This window comes from Haliaeetus leucocephalus, unplaced genomic scaffold (assembly GCF_000737465.1).
Source record: "Haliaeetus leucocephalus isolate CR32 unplaced genomic scaffold, Haliaeetus_leucocephalus-4.0 Scaffold295, whole genome shotgun sequence".
Classification (NCBI taxonomy): domain Eukaryota; kingdom Metazoa; phylum Chordata; class Aves; order Accipitriformes; family Accipitridae; genus Haliaeetus; species Haliaeetus leucocephalus.
In genome coordinates, this window is record NW_010972731.1 from 1,043,721 (window position 1) to 1,058,589 (window position 14,869).

The 14,869-nt window shown below is 40.9% G+C and overlaps 2 protein-coding genes across 5 annotated transcripts in view; one reads left to right on the forward strand and one right to left on the reverse strand.

Annotated features, from left to right (window-relative positions):
• Positions 1 to 6,401, forward strand: part of TMC5 (transmembrane channel-like 5) — a 32,464-nt gene extending 26,063 nt beyond the window's left edge. For 3 of the 4 annotated variants that reach the window (XM_010570159.1, XM_010570160.1, XM_010570161.1), the window contains exons 18-24: positions 552 to 685; positions 1,867 to 2,040; positions 3,339 to 3,417; positions 3,749 to 3,841; positions 4,884 to 4,985; positions 5,285 to 5,330; positions 5,920 to 6,401. In XM_010570159.1, coding sequence (XP_010568461.1) covers positions 552 to 685; positions 1,867 to 2,040; positions 3,339 to 3,417; positions 3,749 to 3,841; positions 4,884 to 4,985; positions 5,285 to 5,330; positions 5,920 to 6,041 — 750 coding nt within the window. In that variant the 3' untranslated portion in view covers positions 6,042 to 6,401. Of the gene's footprint in view, positions 1 to 551; positions 686 to 1,866; positions 2,041 to 2,892; positions 3,418 to 3,748; positions 3,842 to 4,883; positions 4,986 to 5,284; positions 5,331 to 5,919 lie in introns of those variants that run through there. The other variant, XM_010570162.1, reaches the window with a different exon arrangement.
• A 628-nt stretch (positions 6,402 to 7,029) lies between these two features.
• The window catches only part of GDE1 (glycerophosphodiester phosphodiesterase 1), a 9,295-nt gene continuing 1,455 nt past the window's right edge, over positions 7,030 to 14,869 (reverse strand). The window contains exons 4-9 of the mRNA XM_010570566.1: positions 14,815 to 14,867; positions 12,913 to 13,088; positions 11,504 to 11,609; positions 10,642 to 10,734; positions 9,801 to 10,012; positions 7,030 to 9,397 (exon numbers count right to left, since the gene is read on the reverse strand). Coding sequence (XP_010568868.1) covers positions 9,250 to 9,397; positions 9,801 to 10,012; positions 10,642 to 10,734; positions 11,504 to 11,609; positions 12,913 to 13,088; positions 14,815 to 14,867 — 788 coding nt within the window. The 3' untranslated portion in view covers positions 7,030 to 9,249. The remainder of the gene's footprint in view (positions 9,398 to 9,800; positions 10,013 to 10,641; positions 10,735 to 11,503; positions 11,610 to 12,912; positions 13,089 to 14,814; positions 14,868 to 14,869) is intronic.

Genomic DNA, 14,869 nt, shown 5'->3' on the forward strand with positions numbered 1-14,869 from the left:
CAAGTGCAAATGTCAATATAGACATTAAGCCTGTGGCTGTGACTTTAGCTTCCCACTTACTCCTCAGCACACTCCCCCCCCCCCCCCCAAGTTATCTAAGTGGAAGCAGGGTGATTCAGCTAAAGATCATGGTGGAAGTTTCTTCTTTTCAGAATTCCTTGTCTCAGTAGTATGACTAGATTGTTGGGTCATTGAACAGTTTGTAGTGTTGAATGTAGAACAACAAAGCTATAGCTAGAAAGATTGATTCAAACTTCCCTGAACAGTAGGCTTGCATATGCTACAAGAGCAAACTCTACTCAACAGAGTCCTGAAAAACCCATCAGAACCTTGTTTTGCCTCTTACTATTTCAAGACTATATTCTTGAAGTTTTCTCAAACTACAGTATATCTATCAAATTCATATAAAAATAGTTCTTGGAAACTTTTGATAGATGCTATTCTAGCAATTGTGACCAGCGATTTCAGTGGCATTGACTTAAACATCATCTTGAAGTTGAAGTGGCAAGTAACACCATTCTAAGAGTCAGTGTACCTTAATCTCTTTAAAGGTCAGTCTGTTGATGAATTGCCAACCCCCTCGCAAAGTCTGGAGAACTGCTCAAATGACAACATCCTTCATGTTCCTGCTGTTTTTCCCTTCCTTTCTTGGAGTCCTGTCTGTCATTGGAGTCACTGTCTGGAGGTATGGAAGGTCACTGGCATTCAAGCCTACTATGTTACACTGTGTGACCTGATACCAGCCAGAGCAATCTGCATTTTTCTATAGAGAAAGCTATATTAATTACTAATGGAAGGTTTCAGATGTTCATGAGATGTTCTGTATTCTGAAAACAAGACATGCTCAGTGAGTTTGCAAGGATGTGTTTAATGCAGTAACTTGTCCCCTAAGAAAGTGGGAGGAGACACAAAGTTACCTTGAAGTTTTGGGTTCCTATTTAAATATCATGGCAAATTTGTCTTTTCCTTCTCCTTAAAAGCATCTGCGACCTAGTCCTGTTTCCTGGACTTATTTATGTTATAGGCCATATTGGCTCTGCAGTGGAGAAACACCTGGAAAAACTCAATTCAGGTCAATTTCTGGATTATTTACAAACTTCAGAGGCTCTTTTTTCAGGCAGTACTGACCTCTGCAATAATGCATCTTGGTTGTTACCAGTATTTTAAAGCTGCTTCGTATATGTACATGTTACTCCAGCCACAGTAATGAGGGCAGCATGGATACCCCTTTTCTTTTTCTTGGCAATTCTCAGCCATGTGATTTCAAGATTTAGAAAGACAGGTGGCTACACATGAAACTGGGTGGGATGAAGTATTTCAGAGCAAACACTTCCAGATGGCAAGTGGGAATTTCAGACTGTCTGGAGTGGTTCAATTTCAAAGCAAACAACGTTTTCCTATTTCAGCCTACCTGAAAATGTTAATTCTTGCTATGGGCTGCCTTAGTTCACCACATCCTGTTACTGAAATCTGTAGTGACTCATGTCCTCGAAGGCAAGGTGAAATGATGGTTCCCTTAAGCACCTGTGGTGAAACTTTGAAAACCCAGGTTTTCAATTTGCTGTAGTTTGCATTACAGTGATTGACTTGTTATGTTTAGGTCAAGATTGTGTTTACAGGGCTTGGTCCCAATCCATTGCAGCGAGGTCTTTTCTCTCTCACTGCGTAGTCTGGGGTGGGCATTTTAATGACTGGAGAGTGACCCAAGTTAAAAATCAAACATAGATCATGGAAGTTCCCTGAGGGTCCAAAGAGAGCAGAGGGCTATAGCAAACTAACGAGCATCTTGCTGTACAAAATCACAATATTAGCTAAATCACCGGTTAATATATGAAGCTTGAAGTAGCTGTTTTCTCACACTTTCAGGCTAAAACCTTCAGAAGAATGTGGTCCTTTCAGAGGTTTGTCTTCTATGTACGCTGCAGTCTCTGAGTGGATAGAAATACTGGAAAATTACACTGCCTCAAAATGGGTAGTGTGGATCTACCATAACTTAATTAGCAGTGAACTTTTCTTCTTCGTCCTCTCTGTTGTTGTCCTGTAAGTACCTGCTAATGAAAAGCACTGGAAAAGGACCTGAAGTGGAAAAAACTGGCTATGCCATAGCCATTCTTAATTAAAAAAAAATTTACAAAGTGCATTTTAAAGCATCAGAAATGCCTAATATATTAGAAATGTGTGTATTTGAAGTATCCTTTTATGTTAGGATGCCAAAGCTCTTTCCAAACCAGCTTCATGCTAACCCTAGGATACAGTTTTTGATTTGATATTTCTAGTCTAGTACTGCCTAGGCTGCAGATCTTATTACCACTGGCACACTTAGCTTTAGGAACATCAGCAAAAGGGAACATGCTGCATACAGTTGGCAGGATAAATTGCCCCCACCCCCCCACCCTCACCCCCCGAGGTGAATAAAGCAGTAGGGAAAGAGCAAGCTTTCACAAGCACAGGCAATACAGGCCAGATCTATACTAGGACCTTGAGTGACATAAAAACCAAAAGTTTGGGAGATGGTTGCTTTGTCTTTTCTGACCATTTCTCATCAGTGGAGTCATTAGAGGAGATGATACCATGTAAAGAATAACTGAACTACCCTAGGGACGCTGCGGTGGAAGGGCAAGGTGGTGCACAGGCGGCATGTCAAAGTGAGCACACCGTATGGGGCAATGCTAATAAGTAGGTTGCAGTCTGCTTCCAGCTAATCTCAGGTAAATTCACATACTGTCCTCTTGGCTGAAATAAATTATTTTGGCAAAACTATGCATATTAAGCTATGTGCCCACTGGTAGGGTTTGATGTTTTAGCTGTACTGCTTGATATTCCTAGCATGGGCTATGCACTCACTTAAGAGTCCAAACCTGTTTTCATAAAACAAGTTCCCACTCATTATAGTGGGACCAGGAATGGCCTGGAAGCAATAAGTATTCAGTATTGTGATTTAAGGTCCAGGCATGTGTCTAAGCAAATGACACAAAGTTGGGTAAGAGCATTAGGTTCTTATTTGTTATCTGAAATGCACCTTGTATTGCTGACTTACTTTAATTGTACCTCTCATCTTGAATACAAGTCTGTAAATCTTTGGGTCTTTTCCAAGAGAATGTCTTAAGCTGTTTCATGTGTTTGCCATTCCTTGTTAAATTGTATACATACTTTTTTAAATATATCTCTGTGTGTATATATATGTATATGCATATATATGCATGTATAGATATATGTATATATATCTTTTAATGGATAAAATAAACAAGATAACATTTTTTAGGCAATGACTAGGAGGAAATTCTCATGGGTATGAGTGCTCATATGTTGGACTTTTGTTTTGTTTTGGTTTTGTTTAGAATTATTACTTATCTTCACTGGCAAATAATAGAAGGAAGAAAGACCACGACCAAACACTTTAAAAAGCAAATTGCTAATGTAAGTTTGACTTTCAGCTTTTTTTTTTTTTTTAATTTGGCTTTCTTGTTGATTGTCTCATCCTGCTATCGTGGAGCTGTAATCTGCTTTTCCTATGATGGTTCAAGGGAGGGTGGGAGCCCTCCCCCATGTGAATTGCAGGGAAACTTAACTCACAAATAGAGTTGTCGCAAAATAATTTCACCTTCAAGCTGTGCTGCTGCAGCTCCCTCTGTAGACAGAATAAAAGGAATTTTAATGACTATTCTGGTCAATGGTTACTCATAGGCCTTGAGCCTCTCAAGGATGATTAGTCCATTCCAGCTAATGATCAAATGTGTCTCGACTATAGGAAGGAAAAGATAAAAAATTTTTACTTGAAAAACTACGGGGACTGCAAAGAGTAGACCAAAACCCATCTGCACCAAGAGGACAAGACCAGCAGGTCAGTTTGATAGTTCAGATACTGCTCTTTCAGTTACATGCTTGGTACGATTTCATGGGGTTCCTCTAGCCTTGCAAATAGGCTGCCGTTTTGGGATATGTCTGTATTTAAAACTTCACCTAAGTTGATTGATTACTAGTTAACTCCAGACAGCAAAAGGATACCATGGTAATTCCCTAACTATTTGTTCCAGACTGGAATTTAGCCTAGGAAGGATATAGAAAAGTCATTGCCCTCACTAGGCATTATTTATGATTATGAAACTACAAGAAAACATTCCTAATCTAGGAGTGCAGTGATGGTCAGTAAAGGGTTCGGCTACACTTGAACCTTGCCTAGACTAAGGAGGAGGCTGCCTTCTTCCCCTGACCCTGGATTTCCTCAGGGGTTTATAATCTGTGCACCCCCCCAGTCTTTTCAGCTGAGATAAAACCAAGTGCTTTGACCTCACCCCATTTTAAATCCCATACAACATCAAGGTAGACATCTAACGTCTTAAACTTGAATTTATTTTTCAAGTCAATCCTGCCTGCTGAGCCATCAAATTAGTGTTAAAATGTGCACGTATTTTGCTGTGCAGTCTTTATTTGGGTTGAGTGAAAACTCTTTGACCTACATGCTGGTGAAGAAAAAGGGTTTGTTAGCCCCCCCCCCCAAATCCCCCTGTATGACTGGCCATCATTAATGTGATAATATAAATAAATACAAATAAATATTGACTTCAGAGAGGGGAGCTTAAAGTCAATGGGCATTTTCTGTGTGCTGGGCATTTTCAAACACTAGACAACCCTGTGGCTATGTCCAGGGTCATGAGTGGGACTCCTGAGGGGAGGGTTGGATAGCCTACAAAATGTGGATATTCTTGTAGTTGTTAAAGTGAGATTTCAAAAGAAGATGCCAGAATAATCTCATTGTGGGTCTAGCAGAAGAGCCACCTCCTTAAAACAAGGGTAATAACCTTGGGTGTGAGTAGTGCTGACCATAAAGTCATGGTTGGAGGCCAGAATATAGTATGGCTAACGCCAAGTATTCTGTCTTTCAGAGAAGCTCCTCTTCATACTACCTGTCCAGGCAACCTGCCGAGCAAGCGTCAGGCTACCCAGGAAGGGCGTTTGATAGAAATCAAAATGCATCCTACAATGAGGTGAGATGGTCGAAGTCTCCACTAGATTTCCCTATATAGAACCTGGGGGCATGCTATCGACAACAGGTGTATGTTGAACAAAGAGGACAAGGTGTATGTATAGAAATAATTTTAAAGATTGATCTGAACAGGTACAAAAATGTAATCAGAATAGCTGTTGGAATACTCATACTCACAGACCTGCTTAAGATCTGGAGAGTATGGTTTTGTTACAGGTAACTGGTATCTTTTAAAATACAAGGTAACAGGCACATGAGGGAAACACTGACCTAAATCTACTTGCGAATGTTTTTTTTCAGTATCCCTTTTCTGCTGGGATCTTGAGGGGGACTGGCTTCCCACCAGGTGAGCAACAAATGCTAAACACAGAAAGCAGCTCTTAGAAGCTCAGCTCAGTAAAAACGTTTGATACAGTATAGACACAGCATAGAACAGCTTGATGCAAGAGACACAGAATTTTAGCATCTTGTGTAAAGAGAAAACAAAAAGACTGGCTTTCTGGGGTAAACGTTTTCTGTAGGATGTGCTTATTGGTAGCTTGTTGCAGTGTTGGTGGTGACTGCTGAAGACTGATCAAGAAGACAAGCTTCTGTATACCAGAGTTGAATTTCTGTGGGTAAATAAATGAGCCATTTTGTCTTATGCGAGCAGCCACAAGCAAGTGTTACATCACATTAGACATCTTGGTGTGAAGCTCAGAAGAGGTTATTAATGATGTAGAGTCCCTAGGACATCATATGTCTGGAATAAAAAAAGCTATGGAAACTTGCGTGGTAGCCCAAACTATTCCTGGTTTACACAAACAAGTAACTTTATTCCAAACACTTGACAGATGAGACTTAAATAGCATGGGGCTTTTTAATGGGGGTGGGGTGGGTGGTGGTGGTTATACTGACACCAGCCCAGTTAACGTTACTTCCTTTGTGAAAAACAGATTCAGAGAAAGCCGAGCCCAGCAGCAGGCCCGGCATGTCTGAGGCCATGGCACTCGCTCTGCGTGCTAGAGAAGCAGCTCAGTGGGAAGATGAAGGTGATGATGAAGATTTTCAACCGTGAGCAGGCACAATCAATAATAAATGCTAAGTCATTGACTGAGGTTCCACAGAAAGCAATACTCCTTTGCACTAAGGACTGAAAGAACCATTCAAACATTTTTTAACCCTTAAATGGAAGAAAAAATAGAAGCACAGATTGCAAAATGCACCCTGACTGCAGTTTGTAATGGTAAGGAATATCCTGTGTGTTTGGTTTGGTTTTGAAGCAGTAACACTCTGGGGACAGCCAGCCTTCCCCCAGGACTGGCCCTTACCTCGGTACAGTAAGGGTCCCTCCACAGCTGGTCACTTGGTGACTAAATAGAAGGAAAGTTGTGCCTAATTGTAAATAAAAGCTTCGGCCTAAAATATTTTTATATCAGTTATATTGTACAAACTGCTTTCATCTGATCTAAACCAAAAGTGAAGTATTAGTTAAATAAAAATAGATGGAAATTAAAGTGCAGTTGTTTTTAATGACTGAGACATTGTAATGGCTGCAAAATAACTTGTGTGAACCAGGTTAAGCTTCTATTCCATTTTCACTTTTCTGAGCCATTTTTACAGTTTATTAGTCACTCAAAAGCAGCTTTGGTATTAAAAGTTATCAGAACTCTTTTTAAGAGTAACTACTTACCAAAATTCTCATCTGTATAAAATCACTACTTGTAACCAAGAAGTTTACACATCTCACTTCCAGTAAAGGATAGATTGGAAGTAACACAATTGAGTTTTTTTATTTATTTATTGTATATGCCTTTGAGACACTTCATGCAGCTTCTTTTTGTCCAGAGCCACAACTTTGCCACGATGATAATTTTTTTTTTTAGCCCATTTTCCACTACTGCCTGGTTTATCCCTCCCTCGTTCCTTTGGCCATAAAAATCCCTTAGGAAGGAGGCACATCTTTTCCTCATGCTCATAATTTAGGTTAAAAGGACAACCCCAAAACAGCCACCAAAGGTACAGAAAAAAGGACAAACTTTACACACAGTGCAAGACCAGAGATTCAGTTTTACTATGTTTTTCTGCACATATAGCTGTGGAGTCTGGCTGTGAACAGTGAAAATGGGCCTAGCGTTTGCACTGGGGGCAGTGACTCCACAGTGCCAGCAACTCAAGCAGCAACAAAAAATGGACCGTTGGAGCAAGGGCCACTTGCCGTGAAGGGTCACTTGCTCTTCCGATGGTCCGATGGCCGCTCGGGAGCACCTGTAGAGCACAGCAGGAAAGGTAGAGGCTACGGCACTCATGAAATGGCTGGACAGAAACTGGTTGAGGGCGTAACGTACACATGCTATAGGATGTGCACAAGACTGAGATTGTTGGTTCTGCAGTGCCAGGTGGATGAGTGACATGAACTGAAGGGGCTCTCGTCATCCTGACAGGAAAAACCACCTCTTTACTCCTGTGTTTCTTTGTGCTTACATATAGCGCAAGACACAAGCAAAAAAAAAAAAAAAAAAAAAAAACATCACCCTGTGCAGAAGGTAGTGTTAGTCTGCTGCTAATTCAGAAGTTTGGACTTACCTTAATTGGGACAATTGTGTAGTTCTTTCCACCAATGACTAATTTTAATTTTTGTTATTACCTTTTGCCTCTTTTATGGAAGGTTTTTTTAAAAATCTCAGTTGGCTCTGTGCATGAGCACTAACTGGCTGTCAGGCACACTATCAAGAACATTTATATCCAAAGCAATGCACCACACTGCACCACCAATCCATGCAATGTGCTCTTCCGTTTCTGGTGAGCGCAGCTTTCCCCTAGCACATCCGAAAGCGATCACCCAGGGTACAGTGCTGCACAAAACACAGCAACCTGGAAACAAGGAGTTCAACAGCACTGAAGTAGCACAAGGAACTACCTTACTAAAACACGGTTACGCTTTCTAGTCAAACATACAAATCGCTACACATGCAGTCCAAGGTATCTTGTGAGATTAGGTCTGAATGACCTGCAGCAGGTAACCAGTCAGTTAAATGTTCAAATTCCTCATTTCTGTGGAAAGTAGTATCACATTCTTCTGAAATTAAATTATTAAACTTAGTAATTCCATGTATTGGCCATTAAGAAAAGGTGGTCTAATTTATGTTCGGGCGGACTCCACAGGAGTTTTCTGCTCTTGCTAATCATTGACCATCATCTCTAACTACCAGCTTCTTCCAAAGCAGAGCCAAAATTGTTCACGGCATGTTGATGGTAGCTGTGATGAGAACAGCTGGGGGTCTTACTTGTTAGAAAAAACAGTGAGGAACCTGCACTAATTTTGACATTTTACATCAGTCTACTGGTGCACAGCTGATAAAGAATACCATACCTGTCAGCTATCAGATACTTGTTTATTGTAACCACAGACACTTTTGATTTCAAGTTAAATCTGGATTACAGTTTCCCACATATCCTTGTGAGTGCCCTTCAATCACGCAAACAATAAGCAAAATAAAAAGACATTCCAGCTCTACTTGTTCTACTACTACCAGCACTTAATATATGGCTTTCTTTTAAAAATACATTCATGTGCTGTATCATTAGAAGATGTAATCTTCTATCTTCCCTTTGTTCTTTTAAAAAGTCTGGAAGATAGGAAGATGCTCAAGTTTTATTCGTTAATTCTCATAGTCTTCACATTGAACATGGAAAGTTGGCTTTCTTTTCCTTGTCAAGATGCAGCACAGCCATCTTTCCATGCAGTAGGAGGGAAATATACTCACCCTCTATTTTGGCACCATTATTTTCAGGTTCTTTTTTGAGAACACCAATGTAGACATTTTTAAGATGCCATAAATCAACCTCAAATTATTATACAGTTGTGGAGCAGACTCTTTACGTTACTAAAATCAAGGTATGAATTTAAATTTTGCCACCAAAAATTGCTGATATGACTTTATAACCAAGATTTAAACAAAACAAAGCAATAGTCTGAGAATTATAAAGCAACCTGCACACACAGTGTACTGCCCAGTTAGCTTGTCAAATCTGATCTTTCTACGTTACAGTGCCGTGTCCTCAGACTGCAAATGGCTGCACCTCAGCTTTGTCTGGTGTTGCAACAGAAGGGTTTTCTGCATTCCAAATCTGACCATACAGCAGAAATAAACTACTGCTCCTTCTTTTCCCAAACTATCGTCAGTGGTCCCGTCTGCACTAGTGGATACCCCCTCGATGGTGAATTCAGACCTGTCCGAGTAAGATAGCTTATTCAGGATGGTGAGTGTCTACAAAGCACAGGTCTAGTAATGAGGATCACAGTCTTCCACCAAGCTGTCGGTGATGTAGCTGGATTCAAGGACGCTTTCGTAGTAGCTTTTTTCTGCAAACGTGTTCACTGTCCAGGCAACCACTTGAATTCCTTTTGAAGACCACTGCCTCACATACTCTCTGCAATGAACAAAGACACTATAAGAGGAAGGCTGATGCTACCATATTTAAGGCAGACAGTGCTGAGGCTACAACTGAGTTTTAGTCTTACATCAGTTTCACAACAAGAACAATAGTGTGTCATCTTTTCCAACATCATCTTTTTGCGTTTTATTATTGTAAACAGGCAAAAGCAACAGTTTTCTTCCCCTTTGAGATTAAAGTTAGGATCTAACATAAGATAAAAACACAGATTGAGAAGATAGAGTCTTGAAATAATAAAACAGCATGCAGTAAAGAAACTAAACAACCTTAAACAACACTAAATGGAACATATTGATTAACATCTGCTATGTTAACTCCACCCTTATATACTAATAGAATGCTACTGCCTCCTGGTGTATCAGCTAGCTTTAACACTTACTGAGAAACAAAATTTTTCTGTATGAGGAAAGCTGAAACCCCACATAATCGCCACAAGAAACTGTGTAGGCTCCAATCTAGAATGACATCCATCATCATATACAAATAATGTTTCCAGGAGGAACTGAAACGGGGTGTCCCATCTCCAAAATGACTCAGATGCCAAGGCCTGTGTGTTAGTGCTGTTACAACATTTCTGTCAGCTTGTCTCATCTGGAAGATCAAGGAGGAAAGACTGTAATTCATACAAAAGCCAAGCTGCGTTAAATATAAATTGGGAGAGGTTAGATACAAAGTGCTAGCTTGCATTTGCAGCTCTACCAGAAGCCTTCTCCCCTTTCCCTCCAGATTCTTTTGTAACTCTTCTAGAAAGCTGTTCATGAAATTTTACTGATTCTTCTTTCAAACATACTGAATAAACAACTGCTCTTATGTTAAAAAAATTACGTAACAGGCAACAGAATAAAATACATAGTAAATGGATTTGGCAATGAGAATTAGGAAACAGTTTTAAGAATAGTCTACATTTACATCAAAATATGAGGTTTATTTAACAGGCACCTTGCGCACAGATACCTGGCCATATGTCAACTGTAAGAGTGATGTACTTTTTTCTACATAGCTTTCAGAATGGAGGGAATTGCTGTAGATTCATATTGCATCTAATAAGCACAGAGTGATCTGATGAGATTATGCAGGAGACTTACAATTTATGCTTCATTTGTTTAAAAGTCTTGGCAATTTTAACAACCCAAAGTCATCTGGAACTGGGACTTGTATATCTTACTGAAATTCCCAGACAGAAGTAAAAAAATCCGAAATAAACTTTTAGGAAACATCACCTTATAAACAACATCTGGCATGAAAGAACAGACTACGCTGTTGTTATACAAATGCGGAAATTCCAGGTAGAGTTGTTTTAGGGCGTCAACTGCCTGCCAATTAGAGATACACACAGATGTTATATAAATATATACACTTATATTTACTTTACACTGCAAAGTCATTTTAGAATAATCCCCTTTTAAAATACTTTCCTGTTTTGCGTAACAAGATTGAAATGGAAAGGAGGGAAAAGAAAAACAGTTTATACCATTAACACAGAAATGACATTTTGGGTTTTGCCACAAAAGTCCTTTTCATGATTCTGTTTACAGCAATGAGTAGCATTCTCAGTATCTGAAATACCCTTAAACATATTGTGGATAAAATTCTGAAGTGCTACCTAGGATTTAGTTCAAGGGGAAAAATGAATTTATTTCCATATTTTGCTATGCTAAAGAAAAAAAACATTCTAATTTGCATAAAATGTTAATGATTGATCACCTGTCTCTCCCTTCATAATGCAAATTATAGACAAGCAGGATCCTTAGTTGGAGGCTGAAGATGAGATACTAGCTCCCCTCAGCACAGGCAGGGAATTCACTTTGCTTTGTTTCATGATGGTGCTGTGAGCTGAACTCAACACACACACAAGGCTCATGCTAATTTTAAGCTGCAGCTTCCCAGGACAACAGAATGGGACGAGGGAAAATGTTGTCTTTGCTTTGACAGCCCAGCTTTGGATGACACAAATAGCAGACCCAGTCTCACTCATGTTAGAGAAGGAACTGTACCACATGTGTCAGTTTGAGATCAACAAAAAAACAGGTTAGAAACCCAAAGAAAGGGTGAAGGAAGATGTCTTAATACAGTAAGCAGTACCTGATTTGCATGGCCTTTGACATCGAAGTAGATTATAAGATTGCGATGCATAGACTCCACAACAGCTTCTCTCAGTGTTGGTACCTTTTCACCTTGGAATTTGTTCCTGTAGAAATGGAGAACTCCTTACTGGAATGCAGTCAAGATACACACGTGCACACATGGGCACACACATCCCCAACTACAAAGAGCTGTTTCCTAGGGATTCCTAAACATAGTTTGCTGATACACTAGTATTAGGGGTGGGATCAGGCACCACTAGCAATGGCAGCAGTAGCTCTCTCACCCAGTAAAAGGCTGCACATGTAGACGGATAGGTGCACATCTCCTCTTCCTTCAGAATCCCACTAGACAATTATATCCTTCCAAATTCAAGGTCTAATCCGATGCTCACTGACCCCGTGTCCCACACTGAAACACTAACCTCAGTTCTTCACCTCCTTCCTCAACTACCACAAATAAGCCTTCAGTCCCAACTGCTGACCAGCAATCCACCCACTTCACCCTGCTTTGACTGCGCTCCCTAGCCCTGAGCCAGAAATGCAGATCCTGGCAGAATAAGCAAGACAAGCTGAGGATGTAGGAGAAGCAGCTTCACACACCAGTAAATTATTGCTGATGAGGTGAGAGTGAACAACAGCTCATCAGTGGTAACTGCCTATGTGGAAGTTCTCACTGTGTGGTTCAGGTGATCACCTTTCCAGTAATAGATGGGGAAGGTGCTACTTGTACCACAGACTCACAGGTGGTACATTTACAAGAGTCTCGAAATCCCTAATGCAGTGTCTCAGGAGCACACACAAGAAGTTCTTCCTCTAAAATGGATTCACTTACGATACTCTAAAAGTTGCACTGTCATCAAAATTTTAGTAATGTATAAAAATATCTTCCCCTGCATACCACTGGAAAGGACCTAATCAGCCACTGGGGTCACAGCTCCTACCTCAGACTACCCAGGAAATCTGTCTAGCTCCTTTTCAACAGTATAATCCTGATGTTTAGAATCCGCAAGACACAATCAGTCAAGAATTGTATGTGAATAAAATTAGTTTTAGAAGTAATTACTCAAGCCAATTTTGACATATAGCGAAACGCCCAGTATCTTTAGGGTCCTGCAGTCAATATAGGGGAGGCTTATGTAGAGATTAACCTGTTTCACATTAGGTGCCTGTGGATTTTGTCCTTGAAAGCCAATTATCTTGACTGTGCTTCACTGTTCCTATTGCAAAGATGGGTAAGGAGATATAATCTCATACACTTCTAAAATCAAATGAGGATTAACATCTGGGACTAAGTTTTAAATTTACAAAAGTCTTCATCAGTAATAGATCAAATAAATAATTCTGTTTATCAAGAATGTTTTTTTCACTGTTGAAACAGTAGTTTCAGAATAGCAATAGTTCATTTACCATAGCCTATGTTTTGCAGATGGATTAAGCCTCCTAATTTCATCAAAAGTCAAGTCACACAATCTTCCAGACCCATCAGTTGTTCTTTCTACTGTTTCATCATGCATTAGAATGGGAACACCATCTGCAGTAAATTCAAGATCCAGCTCAACACCCGTTGCTCCATTCTCAGCTGCCTTAAAAAAAAAAAATAAAAAAAAAAAAAATCACATACACAACAGAAGAGAGAGCTTTATATATTTAATATAGGCACAGCTATAATTAGTTTGTATTCTGGTAAAAAAATCATAAACTATTAATGTTCCTTTCAGTAAGCTTGGTCTGCAGAACAAAGTAGGTTTTATCCAAGTTATTGTGAGAAGCATTCATAGTCAACTGAAAGCATATAATCTATTTTACAGAAAAAAACATAGTGATAATGTCTCAGTCTTGGGATTGGGGCTGTTTCAGGATAAAAATGCAGAAAAGAATCTTGCTATATCCTCCTGTCCTAATAACTCCCGAGACCTTGAGTTATGTTACTTTCTAAAAGAGAAGGGAAGCAAATGCCTACAGTTTAGATAATTTATAGATTAACACTTACAAGCCAGAATCAGAGCAGGCCATCAGAGCATAAAGTCTTTGCTTGCACATGGAAAAGCTATCATCCCTTTTTTTTATGGCACACAGGTGCAGTATTTCCTTTAAGAGTCAGATTTGCCATTCACGTGCAGTACAGTTGATCCACCATATGCAGTAGATACCAAACTTCCCAGAAGCACCACTTACCACGCTTGTACTACATAGTAGATGTATGTAGGCAAATCCCTGCTCCTATCTAAGGAATCCCTGTATCAGAGAGCAATAAGCAGCTGGGCTGCCTCAGAACATTTCATACATCCTGCTCCTGCCCTGGCTCTTTCCCAGGAACTCCTCAGAAAAGCACCTGAGTGAACTGCAAGCAAGACGAATTGTTCTGAAGGCCAAACGCCCTTCTGGGAAAAGGGCCAATGCACCAGAAAGACAAATGTCAGGTATGCACTAGAGGTTACTCTAGGGGTATCTGCCAAGTAACGAACTCTATTGTGCAGCTTCAGAATTTATCAGAACAAAGAGCCCTGCCTCACCTAAAGGTAAGAAACCACCAGAACAGCAACATCTCATCATCACAAATACCCTACATTTGAGAGACTGCTAATCACGATTTCAAACGATTCTCAGCTTTTGAACCCTGACTGCACCATGATGCCTCGCAGATGAGGCAGCAGTAAGTTTCATGGCAGGGCTGTACACAGTGAAGCTCTCACAATACCAGATTTTCCCATAACTGTGGATTCTCATTACAGATCTTCAAGGCTTAAAAAGCAAACAACCTGTTACTAGGTTGCTGTCCACTCTCTATAATATTCCATTACAACATCAGCAAAATACAGTCTTTCATTATTGCTGCACTGCTAAAATATACAGCAGCACCAAGGATATAACACAGCACCCACAAGACTCAGATCTGATCAAACTGTTCTGAATCCGCTTGTGGGTGAAGGACTGACAAGCCACACAGCTTCGTGCAGCAAGTCGTAAGAAGCTGGAGCTATTCAGGGTGACGAGGGCTCGGTGCCTGCCGAAAAGGCAGATTATCACACGTAACCCGCAGGCTCGTATCACCGCCCACCGATATCAGTCCCTCAGACACCAGACCTACGGGGAGGCAGGCTCCCCGAGGCGCCCTCTGTCTCTGCAGAGCGTTTGGCAGCTCTGCCTCGCACTCCTAACCTCTCCCAGGCCCCGTACGTCGCTCGGCGGCCGGGCACGCTAAACGCGCTCCCAGCGCCCGCCGCGGCACGGTCGGCTCGCCGGGCCGGGGCAGGAGGGGCTCGGGGAGGGGCGGCGGGCACGGCCACCGTGGGGCCCCGCCGTGCTGACCTGTCGGATGGCCGCCAGCGTGTTCTCGGGCGCGTCGTGGGCGCCGCCGCGGTGG